Source organism: Nicotiana tomentosiformis, chromosome 9 (assembly GCF_000390325.3).
Source record: "Nicotiana tomentosiformis chromosome 9, ASM39032v3, whole genome shotgun sequence".
Taxonomy (NCBI): domain Eukaryota; kingdom Viridiplantae; phylum Streptophyta; class Magnoliopsida; order Solanales; family Solanaceae; genus Nicotiana; species Nicotiana tomentosiformis.
Window position 1 is genome coordinate 11320211 of NC_090820.1, and position 23693 is coordinate 11343903.

Genomic DNA, 23693 nt, shown 5'->3' on the forward strand with positions numbered 1-23693 from the left:
AACAATTAAGAACAAAAACAAACAAAAAAGCTACTAGCATATGCTTTGTTTTGTTTATTCTTGTGGTGGTCTTGAGGTAGTCGCTAAAGATGTACTTTTCCACTATGTTTAGCAGCTGGACTCTGCAAGACGATGTTATAATGTGTGAAGGAAATCTTTTTCTTTTTATATGTGTTATAACTAACTTGGGTTATGCTAGGAATTCCATTTGATAAAAGAAAAAAGAAGAAGCAGGGTTAGGTCAGGAATTTGTATGTCAGTGTTGTGATAGGTGTGGTAATATTGATGATATGGGTTGAGCTTACATATAGAAATGAGGATTCATATCGCCGACCCCCAACTTGTTCAGGATTTAGGTGTAGTTGTTGTTGTGATAGGTGTGAGATTTAGAGAATCTATAGTAATAAAGAATTCCCAGATTTTCTTAGAAGACAGTATTGAGTATTGAAATGAGATGAATTCAAACAGAACGGAGTTGATATAGAAGATTCAAGGTCGACACGAACTAATTTGGGATTGAGGCGTAGTTGTGGTTGTTGTTATTGTAGGACGACAAAGTTAGATTCAATCTATAGGATTCATGAAAAAGAAAACCAACAACAATTTGAGTGCATTAAATGGAAGATGAATGTTCAAATGGATTACAACTTGAAAGAAGCACAGATAAGATATTGTTCCCTAATTAAATGGAAGTAAGTTCTTGACTCTTTTTCCCCCCATCATTCAGTCCCCTCCTTGAACCGGCTAATTCATGAATAAATAGGCCAACAATCATGATTTCTTTTTACTCATCTGCAACTTTGACAATCTTTTTGCCTATATTATCACCACGGAATAGTCCAATAAAAGCAGAGGGAATGCTTTCAACACCTTGTGAAACATCCTCAATGGCCTTAAGTTTTCCAGCTTGTAAGTACTCAACAGTTTTCGACAGGAAATCTGCATACACTTTCATAAGATCAGCTGCTAGGAAACCTTGGATGGTAATCCTCTTGTAGACTATGTCCAACATCTCGGGTGCAGCTCGTGTACTGGCATTCGTGTACTCAGAAATAACCCCACATACGGCTACTCTGCCAAATGAGTTCATGTTTGCCACTGCTGCTTCTAGCATCTTGCCTCCCACGTTGTCGAAGTAGACATCAATCCCTTGAGGGAAACACCTTTTGAGAGCCGACTTAAGGTCAGTTTCTTGTTTATAATTGAATGCATCGTCGAAACCTAGTGTCTCTTTGAGCAACTTTACCTTTTCTTGGCTACCAGCAGAGCCAACAACATAACATCCAAGTAATTTAGCATACTGTCCTACTAAATTTCCTATTGAACCAGAAGCAGCAGACACAAATACTTTCTCCCCTGGTTTCGGCTTGCACACATCGAAAAATCCACCATAGGCAGCAAGTCCACTGAATCCAAAAACTCCAACATGGTAAGATAAAGGAAAGCCCAGAATCTCCAGCTTATTCAGCAGTGAACCCTCTTTTACTCTAGTGTACTCTCCCCAGGTAAGAAGACCTGCTACCAAATCATCTTTCTTGAAGTCGGGCCGATGAGAAACTAACACTCTTCCCACACCATAAGTGTCAATGGCATCCCCGGGAATAATGGCAGCTGCAAAACTTATAGCTGCTTGTGACGAACTTTGGCTCTTCATCCGGTTTATTTGATATGGATCAATTGATAAAAACAGATTCTTGACAATAACCTCCTTAGACTCAGGCTCTACTATAAGGGAGAGGTTTTCGACTTTTATCTCAAAGTCTGATTCTTCTGGTGCACCATTTATGTTGGATTTTATTGCTACATACTTGTTCTTTATTTCCATCTTGTAGGTAACTTTTGGCTTGGCACAATATTAAGAGAGGGTTAGAATAAGTGTAGAAGAATGTGTTGGGAATTATTCTCAGAAAGGCTAATATGACTCAACCATTTTTAGGTCCTTATATACGAATGAGTTAGGTATTGTCAGACTATTCTCACTGTTCTTTTTGCAATATTCCCATTAGATTAATGTGGCAGCAGCAGCATCAAAATAACGAAACTGACAAGCGCATAGATTCTGTTATGCCGTCTTAATTAAAACAGATGGTCACTAGCATCAAGATTGTCACTATCATTAGTATCAGATACTTGTAGAAATGGGTAAGAAAAAGACAATTTAAGAGGCAGTCCTTGCCGCTCATAACTAAGCTTTTGTTGTTACCTTTCGTCTTTGCGATTACCTTCGAGTAAATTCTTGAATCTTGACTAGGTAAGCTATGATTGAGAGAAAAATATGCGTTAATTTAACAACATTTACAAGGACCAATGGGTAAATTAATATCAAAATAGAAATATCTAGTTACTACGATTTACATGTAAATCAGATCCTTTTTTTTTTGGATAACCCGAGAAATTCTCGAGGGTTAGTGGCATAGATTTTGCTGGTGTTAAATCTTTTCCGAACGAAAGTCGTATGTACAGCTTAAACCGGATAAAAATACATACAAAATCCACGGGGCATTTCCCGGTTAAAATAATAAACTAAGGGACAACCTCTGACCTCAAAATCAAGCAAGCTTAAACGTTCTAATATATGCCTCCCGACCCCGAGTGAGATCCTAAAATTTGCCTACCCAGTATGATCAGCCTAAACATGCTCTTAGCGATTAAACAATAAAATGAAATAGTAAATGTGTAGCAGTGTTTTAAAAGGCATTTTCGGGGCGAGGCGCACCAAAAACGCCTCGGGGCGATGGTGTGGGGCAAAAGTCTCAAGAGGCGTACGCCCAGCAATTCGGGGCGTATGCCCGGGCGTTCGGGGCGCATTCTTTTAGTGAGGCGTAAGCTCCAAAGATTTTTTCAAATTAAAACAAAATTTGTTGAATAAGTCCTTCATATAATACCCAAATTCTCAAAATTCAGCTTGGTAATTACTCAAAAATTATAAAATGGAACTGAAATGTATTAAATTTAAAAATTAAGACCTTTTTTTATTGATTGAAGCTCCAATTCATGATCTTTCCCAATTCTTTATCTTATCCGCTAGTCTGCTAATATCTCCCAAAAGCAACGAATATTCATTTTTTTTTTTTTACAAATACAAAGAGAACTTCATTCTCCTTCATAGCAGCAAGTTCAAAGTTCAAATTGCAGGTTAGTCATCCTTTTTGTTCCTTCATGTAGAAAACTTTATTCTTTTCGACTCAAGTTACTTGAGCTTCTAAGTAGCGTATAATATATTGTTTTGACTAGGTTTTTGTGGAAGATGAAGCACATCTATATATATATATATATATATATATATCACATATTTATAGTTTTTTTTATTTTTTATGCAATTTTATCTGTTTATAAATATTTAATGTAATTATATTATTTTATAAAAAATTAAAAATTAAATACCTATGGGGCTTACGCCTCGTGCCTTGGGATTTACGCCTTGCTGAGGCATATATAAAACGACTTGACTTACGCAGACGCCTTTTAAAACACTAATGTGTAGTACTCAAATCTCAATTCTGTTTCTTTTAAATTCCAACTCCACGTCCCAAATCCATTTCAATAATCTTGGCCAAAATTTCTTTTCCAAAGCTTGTCAATCCACGGCCCATTAATCCAACTTAAACCAATAATTCATGAATTGATTCATTTATCATAAATTATGCTCTATTCACAGTATAATTAATTAAAATGAGCAATTTGACTGTCGAATGTTCACTAAGATGTCCTAGTGAGGGCAACTTCAGATCACTCCAAAGACAAGAAAAAACACATCATCATAGCCATATAAATCATAAATACACGCATCAAATTAAGAAGGATGGTGTAACAGATAAAGAATTGGACCTCAAATTGAGCGGAAGCACCTTCAAAAACTCGATCAAATATGAAATGCCAAACCCAGGAATTTTACAGCAGAAGACCGTGGACAGAGAACTCGAATCACAGCTTGAAACTAATGGTGAACCTCTCGCCGGAGCTCCAAACGGTAACCTCAAACGAAATTTCTGCTAAACCCCATTCAAATATGGTAAAAATTAAATTGGGTTTATATCCGGCGAAGTACTGGTGTGTTCATCTTTTATCCCGTAGCTAATTAGCGTAAACCAACAAAGTAGGACTCACCGAGGAAAGAAAACTGCCAGAGAAAACCTATTTGTGAGCTTTCCCTCAAATATATGTAAAGATCAATATGCACCAAAACCAGAGAATCAAAATTGTGTAGGTGTTGCGGCAATTTCGATTTCTAGTCGTCTACTTGGGACATTAGCTCTCCGTTCTCTCCCCCTTTGTTTTTTCTACTCTGTTCTTTTCTCAGTTCTCTCTCCGTTGCTCTCCAAATTCCCTCTCCTCCCTGTCTGCTTTTGGGGTATTTTTTATATATCCCCCGAATTATCTTGGAGAAAAGAAGTGAACCTCAGAACTGTGTGGACTCTATTCAATTGATGACTTTATTGTTTATGTCTGTGCTTTTCATTGGCTAATAATGTGTGTAATCCTATCCAAATTCAGTTGATGATTTTGTTGTTTACGTGAGTAATGACCAAATATTAAGAGTGAGTTTGCAAATGTGCATGTGTGCGCTTTTTGTTATATGAAAATAACATGATATCCTTTTCTTTTTATCTACATTTCTTTTCTGCTAATGATGAACCAAAATGCCTTAGACTAATAGACAATATTCAAAATACTTCAATATTTATTAAGATTACAACTTAAGAATTACAATAAACTAAGTAAAATAATATTATTTCTGTCAATACTATTTTTGTATTTTTCAATTTTATGAAAGTATTATAAACTAAAAGTAACTAGATAAATATCAATTAGTTAAAATAAAGGAAAATATTTTTGTAACTTTCATTCTTTTAGATAAAATAAAACAAAAATGAACTGAAAGTTAAAATACCTAAAATAAGCATGTAAGCAACAAACGGTATAAAATCTACGGAAGGGTAAAAAAATTCCATGTCTACAATCGTCCCTAATTAAATGGAAGTAAGTTCTTGACTCTTTTCCCCCCCATCATTCAGTCCCCTCCTTGAACCGGCTAATTCATGAATAAATAGGCCAACAATCATGATTTTTTTTTACTCATATGCAACTTTGACAATCTTTTTGCCTATATTATCACCACGGAATAGTCCAATAAAAGCAGAGGGAATGCTTTCAACACCTTGTGAAACATCCTCAATGGCCTTAAGTTTTCCAGATTGTAAGTACTCAACAGTTTTCGACAGGAAATCTGCATACACTTTCATAAGATCAGCTGCTAGGAAACCTTGGATGGTAATCCTCTTGTAGACTATATCCAACATCTCGGGTGCAGCTCGTGTACTGGCATTCGTGTATGTTGGGACCAAACACACTCACGCAAGTATACGCGGTCGTCAAGTAATAAAGTGACTAAAAGTTGGATGTCGAACCCACGAGGACTTATGATTAACTATTAACTAAATTAGACTATCCTAATTATCTAAACAAGAATTAAACCTCAAAATATTTTATTCTAAACTAATTAAATAAGAAAAATATAAATAATAAACTTTGAACAGAGAAAGAGCAGATTTTAATGATATCAATGTAATGAAAACGATCTAGGGTTATGGGCTATCTAACAATCCTATTGTATTCTTCAATTGAATTGACCGACTAATTTATCTAGCTTATTGGTTGACAGGGTTAATGCTCATAAGAATCTGTCGAGTTCTTACTCGCCTATTCAAGCTAACCTAACGCCTATATGTCTATGGAGTTAGAATCAACAAGAACGCATTTATAATTCCTGTAAATCAACCAAGCAAGGCAATTAGGTATATGTCTATCCTAACTACGAATCCGTTCCCCGATGCCCGAGTTCAAGAACTTGCCCTACTCAATCCTATATGCAATCTAGAATTCCCACTTTCGAGTTCAATTCTAGATTCGTAGATAATATTCAATTGGTGATCAAGCAATTAAATAATTAAGTGCAAGATTGAATAAATAAACTAATATGATAAATCAAGAAGTCAAAATCAATATCCGAATAACAATAGTCATGAAAGAACCACAACCCTAGAACGTGAAGTTTAGCTCCATATAGACATGGTAGCCAAACAACAAATCATACAAAGAAACATAAAAATTACTAAGTTTGGTAGGAGAAAGATGAAACTTGATGAATTCCGGCCTCCACAGCTTTGTCGTGGCTTTTTCCCCCTTCCCAATATGTTAGATGACCTAAAAGAGGCGTTTTTGGCTTATATATTGCGTACCAAAGTCGTGGGCCAAAGTTCTCCTATTTCTAATCCAAATCAGCTTCAGGGATTCATCCACCTCGTCCTCCACTTCTCAGCTTCGCATGTGAGGGTGGACGCGACGCATCCACCCTTCTCTTCTACTTCCCAGTCTCGGATGCTATGGCGGACGCTATGGGCCGACTTCACTGCTAAGGGTGCACGAAAGATGTAGTTTTTCTAGGTTGGATGCGACGCATCCAACCCTTCTTCCTCTGGCTAGACCACCTTTTCTTCATATTTTGCACTCCAAACACCTTAAATCGTCACACATAACTTAATTAGTCATAAAACTAATAATTAAACCATGTTGGGAATTTTAAAGATCAAATAACATCAAGAAGTGGTTAAAACATGGGTAAAGTAACATCAACACATATCGAAATATGCCAAACATCACTACCCCACACTTAAACCTTTGTTCGTCCTCGAATAAACCATCCTATAGTAGACAAAACAAAATTAAGCTCTTATCATTCAAAGCACACTGCACCTATGACCGTGGTTATTTGCAACAATTAGGCTCTAGGCTATGCATCACATACTTCCCTTTTCTTATGCCCTTCTTTAAAAATATTCGAACAAAGACAACATGCTCACAACAATCCTAACCTCAAAAACCGACTCAATGTCACTATGCACTCATGGCTTGAACACCCAACATCATAGAGAAGTCTAATAACGTTACCTATCCCTCGTGAAACCATGTGCCCTCACAACAAGAACAAGAGAGCGAGTTCAATCCACACATTCGAATCTCATGATCAAATATATTTTAATGACTCACATATATCAAAGAAAATCGCTCACTCTCACAAAGAAGTCACATGCATGAAATTAGTACCATAGGCTTGCCCTTAATGTAAATCTCTACTAATGTAAGCTCGCTCAATCTAAAATCAATTAGGACTTTTTCATGGTTGTAATGTGGGCTAAGGGAAAGGTAGGATATATTTTAGGAATAGTGACTCAACCTCCTAAGCACTTTAACACATCATCAAATAACTTAAGCGCAAATTCTTCAACACCACTTCAATTTCACAAATAATATCACCCCAACAATATTTTCTCTTTCTTTAAGCACTACTTTAATTCATACCCACTAGCAAGAACAAGACAACAATTTATTCATCTATATTTTTCTTTCTCTTTTTCCAGATTTTTCTCTTCTTTTTTTTTCTTCTTTCAATTTCCGCTAGTGGTGTATTATTTTACAAAATAAGTGCACCCTTCTTTCTTTCATTGGTTCCACTCAAAAGTCACCCCACACTTAGTCCCTTCTTACTTCTTTTAGCGCTCATCTAACAATTAAAGTGCTTTAAGAGGTAAAAGGATCAAAACAATGTCAATTAAGAATAAAAAGGGTATAGGCTTGTAATGTGGGTACCAAATAAAAGGTCTACAGGCTCAAAAGGGTTAACTAGGGATAGATTTTATTTGTGATAAGCAATAAGCTCAAAAAGATCAAAGAAAGCCTAAAATTATTTTTCAAACTGAGCATCACCTAAAATTTCGCTTCAACTCACATATCGGGCAAGTTCTAGACACAAGTACAATACATGGACAACACAAAAAACTCACCACACATGGCACATGACTCACTAAGGACGATCACATTCCGACTCTCAAACAATGCAAGTATTCACGGAGCAACGAGATATTAAGCATTAAGCGCAAAGTGAACACAAGTCAAGAAAATGAGAAATAGGCGCCACAAAACATGCTATCCAATTTAACAAGGCATCATCAATAAATTCAAATCATACAGAAGATACTACACATGCCAAAGTATAAATATGTTACTATCAAACAAGTCAAGGGTGCCTAGGTTCATCATTCTTGCTCCTTTTATTCCCTAAATTCCTAATCTACTCAGAAAAAAAAACTACCCGGTTCAAACTACATCCCATGGAAAAGAACCGAGGCACAAAGAAAAATCACTTTTTGCCTCCACCTCGAACTTATGAATTGAGCCCCTAACATGGCATCCAGTTTGCGGCTATGCTCCAGTGGTGGGGCTACAAAGATAACCAGGCCAAGTAATAAATTTTTCACTCTACACTTCTCGGCCTTTAGATGAGGAATGTATTTTTTGCTTTTTGGCATGACAAATTCAAAAATATAGGCATCATGTTCCTCTTCCATTGACTCCTCCAAAGGCTTAGATGACTCGATTTCCATGTCATCATCCAAATACAATGTCGAAAAATGTTTAGAATGAGGACCAACACGCCCCAACTTTAGAATTGTATTACTATTTATATCCTCATATGTGCACACATTAGAGTCTTCAAATATAACATTATCTGCTACCTCGCATGGCTCTAGTGTACTTTTCTCAACATGGGCATCATCAACAGAAATATGCTCGAATGATTGGCTCTCCACTTTTAGCTCCTCAATTTGGCGTATAAGCTCCTTTTCAGCTTCTGACAACTCATTACTATTTTGTTGGGCGATAGACGCAACAACCTTTGCATTTAATTTATCTTGCAAGTCGTGAATAGTAGTGACAAATTTATAGATCCCTTGTCCCAGTTTAGATCTTCCCTCTATAAAGTGTCTCATCCCATCAGTAAGTTCCTCATGTTGAGCTTCATATATTTCTAACTTTTCAGCCTGTTCTGCCAGCCAAGTTTGGCTCAAAATCTCCTCTTTTTCAAAAATTTTCTCTTGCTGGTACTCGCTCTCTTCATTCAATTCTTCCATATTGGCCTTCATTCTTGTGATTGCTGCCCTCATTCTTTTCATATCTTTTTTGAGTTCATCCTGTTGCTCTGCTACTTGCCTCAGAATATCCCTAATATATGCATCAGGCTCCATATCCTGCACTTCATTGCCCCTATCAAACTCAGAAATATCATTAGAAAGATCATAATAAGGGCTCAGAGAAGGATGAACAAAATTAGGACAACCATCCCAATGGCCATCTTGACCACCACACATATTACAAATATTCCACTCAAAGGATTGAGATTGTGCGCACAACTCGCTCCTGGGAACATTCTGACAATTTTTCCACCAGTGGGGTCCTCCACAATATGGACAAGGATCATCAAAATAAGAATAACCATCATTCCAATAATTTTTATTCCAAGATGCCATGCTAAAATAAATAAAAAATACTACTAAAATAAAATAATAAAAAAATATGAATAGATAAAAAAATGTCTAATCTAGAAAAATAGCAAATTTCTAAGTCCCCGGCAACGGCGCCAAAAACTTGTTGGGACCAAACACACTCACGCAAGTATACGCGGTCGTCAAGTAATAAAGAGACTAAAAGTCGGATGTCGAACCCACGAGGACTTATGATTAACTATTAACTAAATTAGACTATCCTAATTATCTAAACAAGAATTAAACCTCAAAATATTTTATTCTAAACTAATTAAATAAGAAAAATATAAATAATAAACTTTGAACAGAGAAAGAGCAGATTTTAATGATATCAATGTAATGAAAACGATCTAGGGTTATGGGCTATCTAACAATCCTATTGTATTCTTCAATTGAATTGACCGACTAATTTATCTAGCTTATTGGTTGACAGGGTTAATGCTCATAAGAATCTGTCGAGTTCTTACTCGCCTATTCAAGCTAACCTAACGCCTATATGTCTATGGAGTTAGAATCAACAAGAACGCATTTATAATTCCTGTAAATCAACCAAGCAAGGCAATTAGGTATATGTCTATCCTAACTACGAATCCGTTCCCCGATGCCCGAGTTCAAGAACTTGCCCTACTCAATCCTATATGCAATCTAGAATTCCCACTTTCGAGTTCAATTCTAGATTCGTAGATAATATTCAATTGGTGATCAAGCAATTAAATAATTAAGTGCAAGATTGAATAAATAAACTAATATGATAAATCAAGAAGTCAAAATCAATATCCGAATAACAATAGTCATGAAAGAACCACAACCCTAGAACGTGAAGTTTAGCTCCATATAGACATGGTAGCCAAACAACAAATCATATAAAGAAACATAAAAATTACTAAGTTTAGTGGGAGAAAGATGGAACTTGATGAATTCCGGCCTCCACAGCTTTGTCGTGGCTTTTTTCCCCCTTCCCAATATGTTAGATGACCTAAAAGAGGCGTTTTTGGCTTATATATTGCGTACCAAAGTCGTGGGCCAAAGTTCTCCTATTTCTAATCCAAATCAGCTTCAGGGATTGATGCTAGGGTGGATGCGTCGCATCCACCTCGTCCTCCACTTCTCAGCTTCGCATGCTAGGGTGGATGCTTCGCATCCACCCTTTGTTCCTCCATTTCTTAACTTTGCATGTGAGGGTGGACGCGACGCATCCACCCTTCTCTTCTACTTCCCAGTCTCGGATGCTATGGCGGACGCTATGGGCCGACTTCACTGCTAAGGGTGCACGAAAGATGTAGTTTTTCTAGGTTGGATGCGACGCATCCAACCCTTCTTCCTCTGGCTAGACCACCTTTTCTTCATATTTTGCACTCCAAACACCTTAAATCGTCACACATAACTTAATTAGTCATAAAACCAATAATTAAACCATGTTGGGAATTTTAAAGATCAAATAACATCAAGAAGTGGTTAAAACATGGGTAAAGTAACATCAACACATATCGAAATATGCCAAACATCAGTGTACTCAGAAATAACCCCACATACGGCTACTCTGCCAAATGAGTTCATGTTTGCCACTGCTGCTTCTAGCATCTTGCCTCCCACGTTGTCGAAGTAGACATCAATCCCTTGAGGGAAACACCTTTTGAGAGCCGACTTAAGGTCAGTTTCTTGTTTATAATTGAATGCATCGTCGAAACCTAGTGTCTCTTTGAGCAACTTTACCTTTTCTTGGCTACCAGCAGAGCCAACAACATAACATCCAAGTAATTTAGCATACTGTCCTACTAAATTTCCTATTGAACCAGAAGCAGCAGACACAAATACTTTCTCCCCTGGTTTCGGCTTGCACACATCGAAAAATCCACCATAGGCAGCAAGTCCACTGAATCCAAAAACTCCAACATGGTAAGATAAAGGAAAGCCCAGAATCTCCAGCTTATTCAGCAGTGAACCCTCTTTTACTCTAGTGTACTCTCCCCAGGTAAGAAGACCTGCTACCAAATCATCTTTCTTGAAGTCGGGCCGATGAGAAACTAACACTCTTCCCACACCATAAGTGTCAATGGCATCCCCGGGAATAATGGCAGCTGCAAAACTTATAGCTGCTTGTGACGAACTTTGGCTCTTCATCCGGTTTATTTGATATGGATCAATTGATAAAAACAGATTCTTGACAATAACCTCCTTAGACTCAGGCTCTACTATAAGGGAGAGGTTTTCGACTTTTATCTCAAAGTCTGATTCTTCTGGTGCACCATTTATGTTGGATTTTATTGCTACATACTTGTTCTTTACTTCCATCTTGTAGGTAACTTTTGGCTTGGCACAATATTAAGAGAAGGTTAGAATAAGTGTAGAAGAATGTGATGGGAAATACTCTCAGAAAGGCTTTATATGACTCAACCATTTTTAGGTCCTTATATACTAATGAGTTAGGTATTGTCAGACTACTTAGCTCACTGTTCTTTTTGCAATATTCCCATTAGATTAATGTGGCAGCAGCAGCATCAAAATAAAGAAACTGACAAGCGCATAGATTCTGTTATGCAAAGACTATTTAAGCGGCAGTCCTTGCCGCTCATAACTAAGCTTTTGTTGTTTCCTTTCGTCTTTGCGATTGCCTTCCGAGTAAATTCTTGAATCTTGACTAGGTAAGCTATGAATTTAACAACATTTACAAGGACCAATGGGTAAATTAATATCAAAATAAAAAGATCTAGTTACTACTATTTACATGTAAATCAGATACTTTTTTTTTTGGATAACTGAGAAATTCTCGAGGGTTAGTGGCATAGATTTTGCTGGTGTTTAATCTTTTCCGAACGAAAGTCGTATGTACCGCTTAAAAGGAAATCTTTCATATCTTTCGAGAGGTCGAAACTCAGTAGACGATGACTCTCACCTTTATCTTTCTCTACTTAAATACAAGGCTCTTATTATCTGTACGGATCACGCCATGCACATTTAATCCACACATCAAGCGATGCGATCTTACCACCAGCTCAAGGGATTTACATTGACAGACTCACAGGAAGGTATAGGATTACCATTTACCTCATAGTTATTTTAAACCATTTTAGGCTTCCAACTAAATCAACCATTTTAGCTGTTGTATGGACGGCAGGATTTGGCTCAATTTTCAGTATTATAACAGAATAAAAAAGCCATTTTAAAATTTGATAGCCTGCCAGTAGGAACAGAATATAGCGTCTGAACTTTTCAAAGAAGATTAATAGCCTGCTTGGCCAAACTTGTCCAATTTTTTTTTTTTCCCCAAAGTTTGAAGTGTTTGGCCAAAAAGAAAAAGAAGTATTTTTGAGTAGAAGCAGAAACATAAGCAGTTTTGGAGAATTAGAATAAAGTAGCTTCTTCCCGGAAGTACTTTTTTGATAAGCACTTTTGAGAAAAATACACTTAAAAACACTTTTAAAAAGTTTGACAAAACACAAATTGCTGCTTAGAAGTGTTTTTCAAATTAATTAGTCAAACACAAATTATTTTTCACCAAAAGTACTTTTGAAAACTGGTTTTTCCACCTTGGCCAAATAGGGTATAAGACAAGTTGCTGAACAACAAGAACTTAGCATTAAAAATAACTGTGCCAACCACTTGACTAGATAAAACATGCAACAATACAACATCTGATGCAACCTAACTAATAAACCATCTGAAAAAATAGCACAAGCAAATTAATTTCCCTGCTTTCCTACTGTAAGCTAAATTACTTATCGCCAACATGAGGTGAAGCTAAACTCTCAACATAAGTAACAGCTTGTACTTGAAGACAACGACCTGATGAATGAATGTCCAAGGATTTGTACGACGCGTTCCTCGAGTTGAACAACCTTATATCCGTACCAAGCTTCACTAAAACTTCGTCACCATTCTCAGATACAAACAGAGGTGAGATATAACCCATACGACCAAAGGGTGACGAGAGAGAAACCAACTTAGTCCATGAATTCTCCATGCCATACTCCTTCATCACCCACAAATCAGTCTTATCCAGATGATAGTTGCAACAGGCAACTAAACATCCACCTAAAACGCTTAACATCCAACTGAATTCTCCATTTCCATTTCCACAACGAGGCAATGCCATTACTCCATACGTCTCAGTAGCCAAATCAAAAGTCATAATCTCCGAAGAAGCACCTGAATCGCGACACTGGCTTACCTCCCAGTGAAGAGCTCCATTCGCAAACAACCCCGATTGTGCATTTACATAACCACTATTAAACCCCTCAATCATTGTCCAAGAATTAGCCCTTGAGCTATAAATCTTAACCATATTCTCATATTTCCCCTCATCCTTAGGAAAACTAAAGACCTTAACAACCTTATAATCATCATTACTACCATCATAACCAAACCCATATCTAACATAATAACTTACACCACTTTGAACAAATGAATCTTGAAATTCTTTGCATTTTCCAGTTGATGGGTTCCACAAAATCAGATTAAATGACACTGCTGTTAAACATAACAATCCATTACAAGAACCCACAAATTTCGCAGATCCAATAGGGGCTTTCAAAGTATAATCAAGATTAGCAACATTCATTGAGGAATTTTTTTCACACACTATAGAGTAAATAGAGCTCATTTTACCCACTAAACCTGATACTGAAGCTACTATAGCAAGTCTAAGATTCACATTTTTGCAATCTTGAGCAGAAAATATGATTTGGGTGTTGATAAAATGTGGATTTGACAGTAAAGAAAGCCAAGATTTTGAAACACACCTTAATTTCAACAGGGATTTTACTGGCAACCTTATGAGAATTTCAATGATAATTTCATCTGGAAGGCATGAAAGTTGCAATAAATCTTGGGAAATTTTTGTGGGTGTTTTTTCAGATATTTGAATTATTAGTGGCTTTTGATTTTCCATTGAAGCAAAGCTCTTTCTAGATAGGGAAGTGGAGGAGGTGAGAAGAAAGATATGGTTGAAGTCTTCGGATATTTGACTTTGGGGTTTTCTCCAAATTTTCTGGTAAAGGTTAGAAGACAAGTTGCAATGGAAGTCCTTATAATAAAGTAAATTAATTTCAGCCAAAAAGTTTTAATGGTCCCAACATAAACTTAACAATCCAGATTATAAGAAATTTTATAATAAAAATTTGGAGTTTGATCCAAAGTGAACAATGACATGTTAAAAAAAATAATAGGACTAGTTTATCCAAACAATTGGTATCACAGTCCAAGTTCGGCGGGACGAGTATGACAATAATTGTTGGACTAAACCAACTTAAAGATACTCTTAACATGATGTGATATACTCCGTTTTGAACCAAGCCCGCACACTTTTTTCCACAATTAAGAGATCCTACCACTTATATGTAGGTCTCTCAAGATTTTATTCGCACACTCAATATGAAATAATACACATACACACTCTTGTGCTTTATAAAAAAAAAAAAAAGACGAAGAAAATCATCCCACAATCATGAAGTATTGAAGAACGATTTTATGATTCATTACTTTTAATTATATGATATTTCTTAAAGGAATTTGATTAAATATTATAGAAGATCAATAAAAAAAACACAGAAAATCTTGATAGAATCATTTTCAAATTTTAATTGATTATAGTAGATCATTCCTCCCTATAATATCAGCATAAACTAAAACATGAAACTCCAAACTTTGTTTGTTTCTTGAGAGTAAAGTGACAACAACCACCCAACTACTTTAGTTTAGATATATTTATTTAATTTTCTTAATGTTGTTGAACTGTATGAACTGACTAAACTAAAAATTTAATCTATTAAAATAATCTTCTAGATGGGGATGTGCAGGAGGTGAGAATAGAGAGATATGGTGGAAAGTCTTTGGATAAATGACTCTTAAGAGTTTTCTCCAATTTTTTTTTTTTTTTTTTTTTTTGATAAAATGGCTTTTAAGACAAGTTGCAATGGAAGTCCTTATAATAAAGTGTAAATTAATTTTTGCCAGAAAGTTTAGTGGTCCCATAGACACTGAAATTTTAACGGATCAAGCTAAATCCTAAATTCAAGATATTATAAGACTCTTGAAATCCTAATAGTGTATTAGAGTTGTTTGGAAGTTAGTCTACCATAAACTCTAACTCAAACCTATATAAATGGATACATATTCCCTTGAAGAGACGTTTCAAAATCCCATAAACTCTTGGGATATTCGCAAAGAGATCAAAATATAGTGTGATACTTCTTGACAATCAAATAGTTGAAGAAACTAGAGATCAAATACATCTCAGTGGGTCTGCATCATCCTATATTCGATAAATACGCTGCTTCAGTCCTCGAATCATGGAGATAATCAGGAGAGAAGAATAAAGGGAGAAACAGAATTGTACTCACAGTTGATTAGTAAGAATATTTTTCTCTTATTTTTCGATCGCAATTTATTTTTCATATCTTGAAAATTTATTGCAAACAAATTGGCACGCCGAGTGGGACCAGTTCTGCTCTTCATCTCTTCCTCCTGTAAATCGAAAATTTCAAATTTCAAAATCATTTGTTACGATGGTTGAGTACTTTAAGTCTCGTATTCAAGTTTCGGCAAGCGTACACCCCGACAAACATTGAAGTAGGGAGCATTTGTAGACACCGAAATTTTAACGGATTAAGCTAAATCCTAAATTCAAGATATTACAAGACTCTTGAAATCCTAGGAGCCTATTAGGGTTGCTTGGACGTTAGTCTACGCTAAACTCTAACTCACATCTCGATAAAGGGATACATATTCCCTTGAATAGGCGTCTCAAAAATCTCATAAACTCTTGGGATATTCACAAAGAGATCAAAATATGGCCGGATATTTCTTTACAATCAAATAGTTCAAGTAGCTGGAGATCAAATACATCCCCAGGAGGTCTGCATCATCCTACATTAGAGAAATACGCTGCTTCAGCCCTCAAATCATGGAGATAATCAGGAGAGAAGAATCAAGGGAGAAACAGAATTGTACTCACAATTGATTAGTTAGAATATTTTTCTCTTATTTTGTGATTGCAGTATATTTTTCATATCTTAAAATATTATTGCAGACACCCATATAACATATGACATCTTTACATGATTTTTTTTTCATTTAAATTGTGATTGATCGCATTAGATCATTTTCTCCTCAAAATCTGTATAAACATGAAACTCCAACGTTGTTTTATCTTAAAAGTAACATGACAGCAAGTAAGTAACCCCCAACTACTCCTTTTCTTAATTTAAATTAAATACTAATTTAAAATTTCTTTACTATAGTTGAACTGTGTGAACGGTCCCAGGTATAATTTTAAATATTAGAAGTTGCGACAATTTTATAATGTATTTTGGTTAGCAGCTTGTCTTCTTTCCTTGAATAAAGCGTGCGATAATATTGTTTTGGTTGATGATGGTGAAATTTGAGATCAGAACCTTTATCTACTTTGATAGTAATATTGAAGCGTGTGAACCAAAAGTTTACAACATATATCTACTTTAATATTAGTATCCGATAAAACTTATGAATAATTTGTACCAAAGTTATATTTTTGCCCGTTATAATTTGTGAACAAAGCAAATTTTATCAATCGGGCAGAAGTTATGAATAATTTGTATCAAAGTTATGGTCCGTCCAGCATAACTGGTGAACAAGGCAAGTTTAATCAATTCGAACAAACTCATGTACCAAAGCTATAACCATATGCTATTTTTGTACAAATTCCTTAGATAACGCAGAGTGATTATACTTGTGCAAATCACCCGATCAAAAGTGCTGTAATTCTAGTTGATTAGCGATGACTATGAGAATTAAACTTTTGAAAATCTATGCGGTATACCCATTGAAAACACCAGTTAACTTCCTATACATTTAAAATATTTATTTTACCTTGTATACCTATTTTATAAAACTTTATTTATTTTTTAAATCTTGAATATCATTATATAATATTAAACAAATCCCACCTTTTAAAGAATTAAATTATCTCACTCCAACTTAATATATCCCTTAAAACACTCCATCATCCCACGTTTTAAGGAATTGGGGTTATACGTACCTTCTCACCAAAAAGTCCAAACCCCAAAAATTTCTCTAATTTTTCTTCTCTTCCATCTAAATCAAAAGAAAAACAAAAATAAGTTGAAAATGTTTTAACTTGGGATACAATATCTAAAGTCTAAACTAAAATAAAATACTAGAATGTACTATTCAAACCAATACACCACAACATCCTAATAAAAAATATAATGTTCAAATCAAACAAACTATAGTATTCTAATTTGGAATACAATATTCAAATCGAACATACCACAATATTCTAATTTGGAATACAATATTTAAATCAAACACACCGCAATATTCTAATTTTAAATGTAGTATTCAAATCAAACATACCACAAAATTTTAATTTAAAATATAATATTCAAATCAAATATACCAAATTACAATAGTTTAATGAAGAATATATAATTCAAACCAACATACCAAAATATTCTACTAAAGAATACAATATTTAAACCAAACACACCATAGTATTCTAATTTTAAATCCATATTCAAACCAAACATTACATATTCAAACAAAACATACCACAATATTCTAATTTGGAATATAGTATTCAAATAAAATATACCTTTATTTTTATTTGTTGTGTATAATTTATTTTACTTGTAATATTAACATGCTATATATAATCGTATATAATATTCTAATTTGGAATACAATCACAATATTCTAATTTAAAATATAGTATTCAACCCAAACATACCACAATATTCTAATTTGGAACATAGTATCCAAACCAAATATACCTTTATTTTTATTTATTGTGTGTATTTTATTTTACTTACAATATTAACATGCTATATATAATACTAGTATACAATGAATAATTTACTGAATAATTGTTTATTGTATAAAAGAAAATAAGGACAAAGGATCTCATAAGAAAAGGCTTTGTTTAAAGGAAAATCTTTTTTTATTCTTTAATTTTGGTCCAAAGTTTAAACGGATGGAGTGGATTTGCTTCATATAGATCGAAACTTTCCTTTAATTAGGGAGAAAATTTATATGGTAATTATTATTCTTTTGATTAAATGAATATGTAGGGTAATTAATTGATGTGTACTACATGTAATTTCATAATTGAAATATATTGTGTTAAGAGGTATACCGTGTAAAGTTCCCAAAACTTTTTAAAGTGTTTCGGCCCATCGACAAGCCCAATTCAACTCTATGAGACCGACTGGTTGGCTTGAGTTGAGTTAAAAAGCCTCAATTTTAAATGGGCTAAGAATATGCCAGTGTAACTGTAGTAATAGGGCTGTCTTGTTACTTGGGATATTATCACTTTTAGCTCGTGCCAGAAACTATTTATATCTGGTAGCCAAAAAAGTGTATAAAACTTGTATAATTTTTGTATATAACATACAGAATGTATATATATACAAAAAATATATAAATTATATATATATTTTTGGCTATTATTTTACAGTGGCTATACCGTATCATTTTTCCTTACTTTTTAGTCCAGTAATTGAAAAATACTCATTGTAATGGAGTTTTAAATTCCAGAGGTAAAAAATTATAATAATATGCTAGAATTTTATCCGTAAAATTTAAAATTACATAACAATGACTATTTTAAGGGCTAAAAAGTAACTATTTGGAGGTTTTGTCCTGTCCAACTTCACCCAATTAATGGGTTTGGATTGGACTAGGATCGGGGTTGAGCTCACCCAATTAGTGGGTTGAGCTCATTATAACGACTCTATAATTATGATATTTTTACGTAAATATACTATATTAGAAAATTATTTACCCAGAGAGGTTTTAACTTAATTATAATCTTATATATACAATTTATTAATTATACACAAATTAGTATTAAATGAGTATTCCTTGATTGTATGTATTTAATTTTATGTTCAACCTCCGAAGCATTTTTTAATCGGTAAAGGGCCAAATATACCACTCTCCTTTCGAAAATGGTCTAAGAATACCCCTCGTTATACTATTGGGTTATTTATACCCCTATAGTCATACTTTGGGTTCAAATATGCCCCTAATTTAAACGGAAGGACACGTGTCATTATCCTGTTGGTCAATTCTAAATATCTCCTAATTAATTAAAAAGACTCATTACCCATACCCGATTTTTTTTTTTTTTTTTTTTTAAAAACTTAAAAAAACTAAAAACAAATTTTTACTAAAAACAATATTGTTTTTCCAGTTTTTACAAAAAAACTGCTTTAAAAAAACTGAAAAATATTTTCTAAAATAATAATTTTGTAAAAACTGAAAAAATAAAAGCTGAAAATTAATTTTCTAAATCAATTTTTTTTATAAAAACTGGAAAAAACTGATTTTTTTATTTACTAAAAACTGGAAAAAAATGAAAATAATATTTTCTAAAACAGTATTTTTGTAAAAATTGAAAACAAAAACTAAAAAGTAATTTTCTAAATCAATATTTTTGTAAAAACTAAAAAAACAAATATTTTCTTCTTTTTTTTCAGTTTTTAGTTAAAAATATTTCAGTTTTTTTCAGTTTTTAATTGCTTTAGAAAATTATTTTTTAATTTTTACAAAAATATTATTTTAGAAAATATTTTTCAGTTTTTCTAAAGCAGTGTTTTTGCAAAAACTGGAAATTTTTTTTTTTTTTTTTTTTTCAGTTTTTAGTAAATTGTTTTTTAGTTTTTTACGTTTTTACAAAAGAAAAATATTTTACAGGCATGGGTAATGAGTCTTTTTAATTAATTAGTAGATATTTACAGGTAGAATTGACTAACAGGACGATGACATGTGTCCCTCCGTTTAAATGAGGGGTATATTTGAATCAAAAGTATGACTGAAGGGGTATAAATAACCAATAGTATAACGAGGGGTATTTTTAGACCATTTTCGAAAGTAGAGGAGTATATTTGGCCATTTGCCGTTTTTTAATTGACTTGGAATAGGCAAAGAGAACCTTAGTTTTTCTTCTTCTCACATAAGCTTCGTACCCTTCTTTTTTTATTACTAATTTTTGCAGTGATATAAGTCAAAGAAAGATATTACAGTAAATCTGGATGAAAAAAGAAAGAGAGAAATGGATAGAATTAGCAATAGAAGACTACTTCACAAGCAGTGAATATTCGGAGAAGGAGGAGATGGAGATTTTCTGTATGAAACAGAGAGATTGAATTGGAAACAATGTTGACAATAAATTTGTGTCGAGAAAATATAATCAAGACCGAAAATATCGCAACAATCGTAGTATTTTATTTCAAATATTTGAGTGTTACAATCTCTATGGTTCTTCTGATTCTACTTTTCAACAGTAAATAAAAGAGCCTTCGAGCTCAATCTTGAATTTTATTTTATTTTAATCCAAGTGCTTGAGGCATGATCTTGATCTTGACGTATTTTTAATCCAAGGGCTTGCAACTTGTTCTTGAATCTTCGCCTTGATTTTTTAATCCTTAGAACACTTGAATGCTTGTGGCTTTTAGAGAAATCTGCAGCGTTTGATCCACGAGCTCCCTCTTGCTTCTTGTTATAACTTCTGGTGTCTTTCTGAATTATGAAGATCCCTATTTATAGTTGTGGGAGGGAAGAGTTATGATAAGAACAAACTCTTTACGACTAATCAAATTGAAGTGTGACAAGGCCGCATTTGATTGGCCAGAACCTGTCACTTGCATATGTGGCACGGTTTCATTAGCCGTTTAATTTGACTTGGCATACCTTGTTATTTTGACACGTGGCACAATCCTATTGGCTCTTCTGTTTGACTTAGCGCGCCACGTCATTTGACACGTGGCACCAAAATGGGCCTCTAGGAAGATGACATCTTGGGCTTAATGAAGTGGGCTCATCACTTTAGCCCAATTAAATGGGCTAACCCCAATGTATTAAGACTTATTTATTTAATTCATATATGTTGGACTTATATAACTAATTTAATTATATTAGTCCAATAAATTTATTTGAACTAATATATCTTGAATTTAAAATATAGTCCAAATTATTTTACGGATTTAATTTCAATAAAATTTATATGGCTCCAAATACCCCTAATTCAAGACTTGTTCAGGTATAGGTTTGTCGAATTACGCGAAAAAGACTTGAAGTATACATCCTCCAATGCTCCTATAAGAGCTTATACATTTGCAAGGTTAAATAAACCTCTCAACGCTGTCAGACTTCAAGGATAACATGCTCATATGAAATAGCAAAGCAATTGTCACCATAACTAATAGCCAATATTGCTAAAGTTACAGTGAATTGTATTATTCCAATGCTTCCACATAAGCCTAGCAAATGTAAGAATCTTTAAACATTTACATCCTACAGTTATGGAGACATATTAGTAATATATTGCCTGTCTCAAATTCTAGTAGTATATGCACGTGGATTAGCAGTAACGGCTAAAGTGCCTGACTTTAGCTTCGCCATCTTTACATATCAACCATATGTAGGTAAGGAAACATTCGCCGTCTTTAGCTTTTCTACTCGAATTAGGAATAGGACACCTAGTTTGTTTAACCAAAGAATTAGATTCTGAGTTAAAGTGTATTTTTAGAAGTATTCGGGTTACTGATAATCAAAAAATTTAATATTCTCTCAGAAATAAGAAAGGAAATTAGAATAAGAAATGACAAAATAATCAATAGAAAGCACAAGAAAGTAATTATATTTTAATAATAATCAAAGCATGTCTGTACAAGTCACATCTCCTTCCCTTATATAGGAGTCTATAAGTACAACGTCTTTTTCCTTTTATGACAGAATCATTATGAGCATTAATGATATTAATGAGACGTTATGATTGGTAATCATAATTGTTTATGAAGATTCCGTAGCGTTTGTGATCATTCACACTCATTAATTGACGATTCATGAATCTCCTCTCTTTACTGTCTTGATTCATTCCGATGGCGCCTCTTCATTTAACTACTTAGACTCGAGCGACCATATCATTTCATCTCATGTGTGATTTGCTCGTAATTGTTATGACTCGTGTCTCTTTTAATGCATCTCTCCAGCTGTCATTTTTTTAGTGATCCACGTGCCATGCCATATCAGCCACACATTTAATTTCACGTGTAATATTTATTTTTACCAATACAGATAGTCCCCCCACTTACCAATTATTCAGCAATTGAATATTTGGGAAGTGGATAACATTTATGGCGGGAATTTTTTGTCGCTGTTTCTCATGTATCATTGTGTCTTCTTTAGAACCAACACATCGTATGTCACTTCTAACCAAGTTCAGTTCTTAGAGAGGTCTCTTGCCCCCTTACAGGCTTCTTATGATACTGCTTTGAATGAGAATGAGGAACTAAGAACTGAGATTGAGCAGTGGGAGAAGGATTATGAAGCCCTTGAAGACAAGGCTACTGTTGATGTTAGTTGGGCTTTCTTGAACATGCGCCTCGAAACTTTAATGGAGGCAAGACAGGAAGGCTTTGACATAGCTGCTGAAATTGCAAAAACTAAAGAAACTATTGAGAAAAATCAGCAGAGTCAAAGCTTTTCTTCACCTGAGGTTGGCATTCCCGAGGGTAATGAACTTACTCCTGGTGAAGCTATTGTTCAACCCTCCTCTGCTCAAGTCGTTCCCACTGCTTCTAATATTGAGAAAACTCAGCAGAGTCAAAGATTTTCTTCACCTGAGGTCGGCATTCCCGAGGGTGATGAACTTACTCCTGGTGAAGCTATTGTTCAACCCTCCTCTACTCAAGTCGTTCCCTCTGCTGCTGATGATGCCAACTTGAATCCTTCTGATAATACTGGTTCAGATCCTTCCTCGCAGTGAAAGTTTGATTGAAAATTTGAAGTGTTTTTTTTTATTTTATTGGTGAAAGTTTACTCCTGGTCCGTTTTGTGGTTTTGTATAAAACAATTCGGTCGGAACTAAGTTTATACTTAGTTTTAACCAAGTTATTATAATATTACTTTCTGAGTTTTTGTTCAACTCTTATAATATCTTATTTTGAGTTTCTGTACTACTCTCTTATTATGCATTTAAAAATGCTTCAATACTCCGTGACTTTTTTAAGAGGCATGAATTATAAAATAGGGCCCTTTTATAAACGACACTTAATGAAGAAGACGTATCAACTTCATATTGGTGTAAACATACGAAAGAAGGAATAGGAACACACGTGTTTCTTTGAATAATTTGAGGAAGTTTTGTATTGTTTGAACTTCCAAACTGTATAATATTTTACACGTATTCAAGTATCATCTACAACTCTTTCGTAATTGTTTTCCTTATAACAAATTTTATAAAATTCAAGGGTATATCTTGCAACACATGACTAAATATTGCCTTTAACCTACATATTCGTAAGATTTTATAAT

At 34.2% G+C, this 23693-nt stretch overlaps 3 protein-coding genes across 5 annotated transcripts; all 3 read right to left on the reverse strand.

Moving 5' to 3' along the window:
* Nucleotides 1-588: 588 nt before the first annotated feature.
* Nucleotides 589-4410, reverse strand: LOC104114430 (NADP-dependent alkenal double bond reductase P2-like). 3 transcript variants are annotated; one of them, XM_070186023.1, is made up of 2 exons: nt 4108-4410; nt 589-3989 (listed from the first exon to the last, which is right to left on the reverse strand). In XM_070186023.1, the coding sequence occupies exon 2, from the start codon at nt 1823-1825 to the stop codon at nt 785-787; it is 1041 nt and encodes a 346-aa protein (XP_070042124.1). In that variant the 5' UTR covers nt 1826-3989; nt 4108-4410; the 3' UTR covers nt 589-784. The 3 variants fall into 3 exon arrangements, with proteins under 3 accessions (XP_070042124.1, XP_070042125.1, XP_009623179.1); XM_070186024.1 differs by having other exon boundaries at nt 589-3992; XM_009624884.4 differs by having other exon boundaries at nt 589-2256; nt 3829-4410.
* Nucleotides 4411-4812: 402 nt separating this feature from the next.
* On the reverse strand, nt 4813-11751 carry LOC104114429 (NADP-dependent alkenal double bond reductase P2-like). Its single transcript, XM_070186025.1, has 2 exons — nt 10879-11751; nt 4813-5319 (listed from the first exon to the last, which is right to left on the reverse strand). Exons 1-2 carry the CDS (start codon nt 11670-11672, stop codon nt 5073-5075), a joined length of 1041 nt encoding a protein of 346 aa, XP_070042126.1. The 5' UTR covers nt 11673-11751; the 3' UTR covers nt 4813-5072.
* A 1186-nt stretch (nt 11752-12937) lies between these two features.
* LOC104114428 (F-box/kelch-repeat protein At3g23880-like) lies at nt 12938-14379 on the reverse strand. The gene has a single exon (XM_009624881.4). It carries the CDS (start codon nt 14266-14268, stop codon nt 13093-13095), a length of 1176 nt encoding a protein of 391 aa, XP_009623176.1. The 5' UTR covers nt 14269-14379; the 3' UTR covers nt 12938-13092.
* Between the last annotated feature and the right edge of the window lie 9314 nt (nt 14380-23693).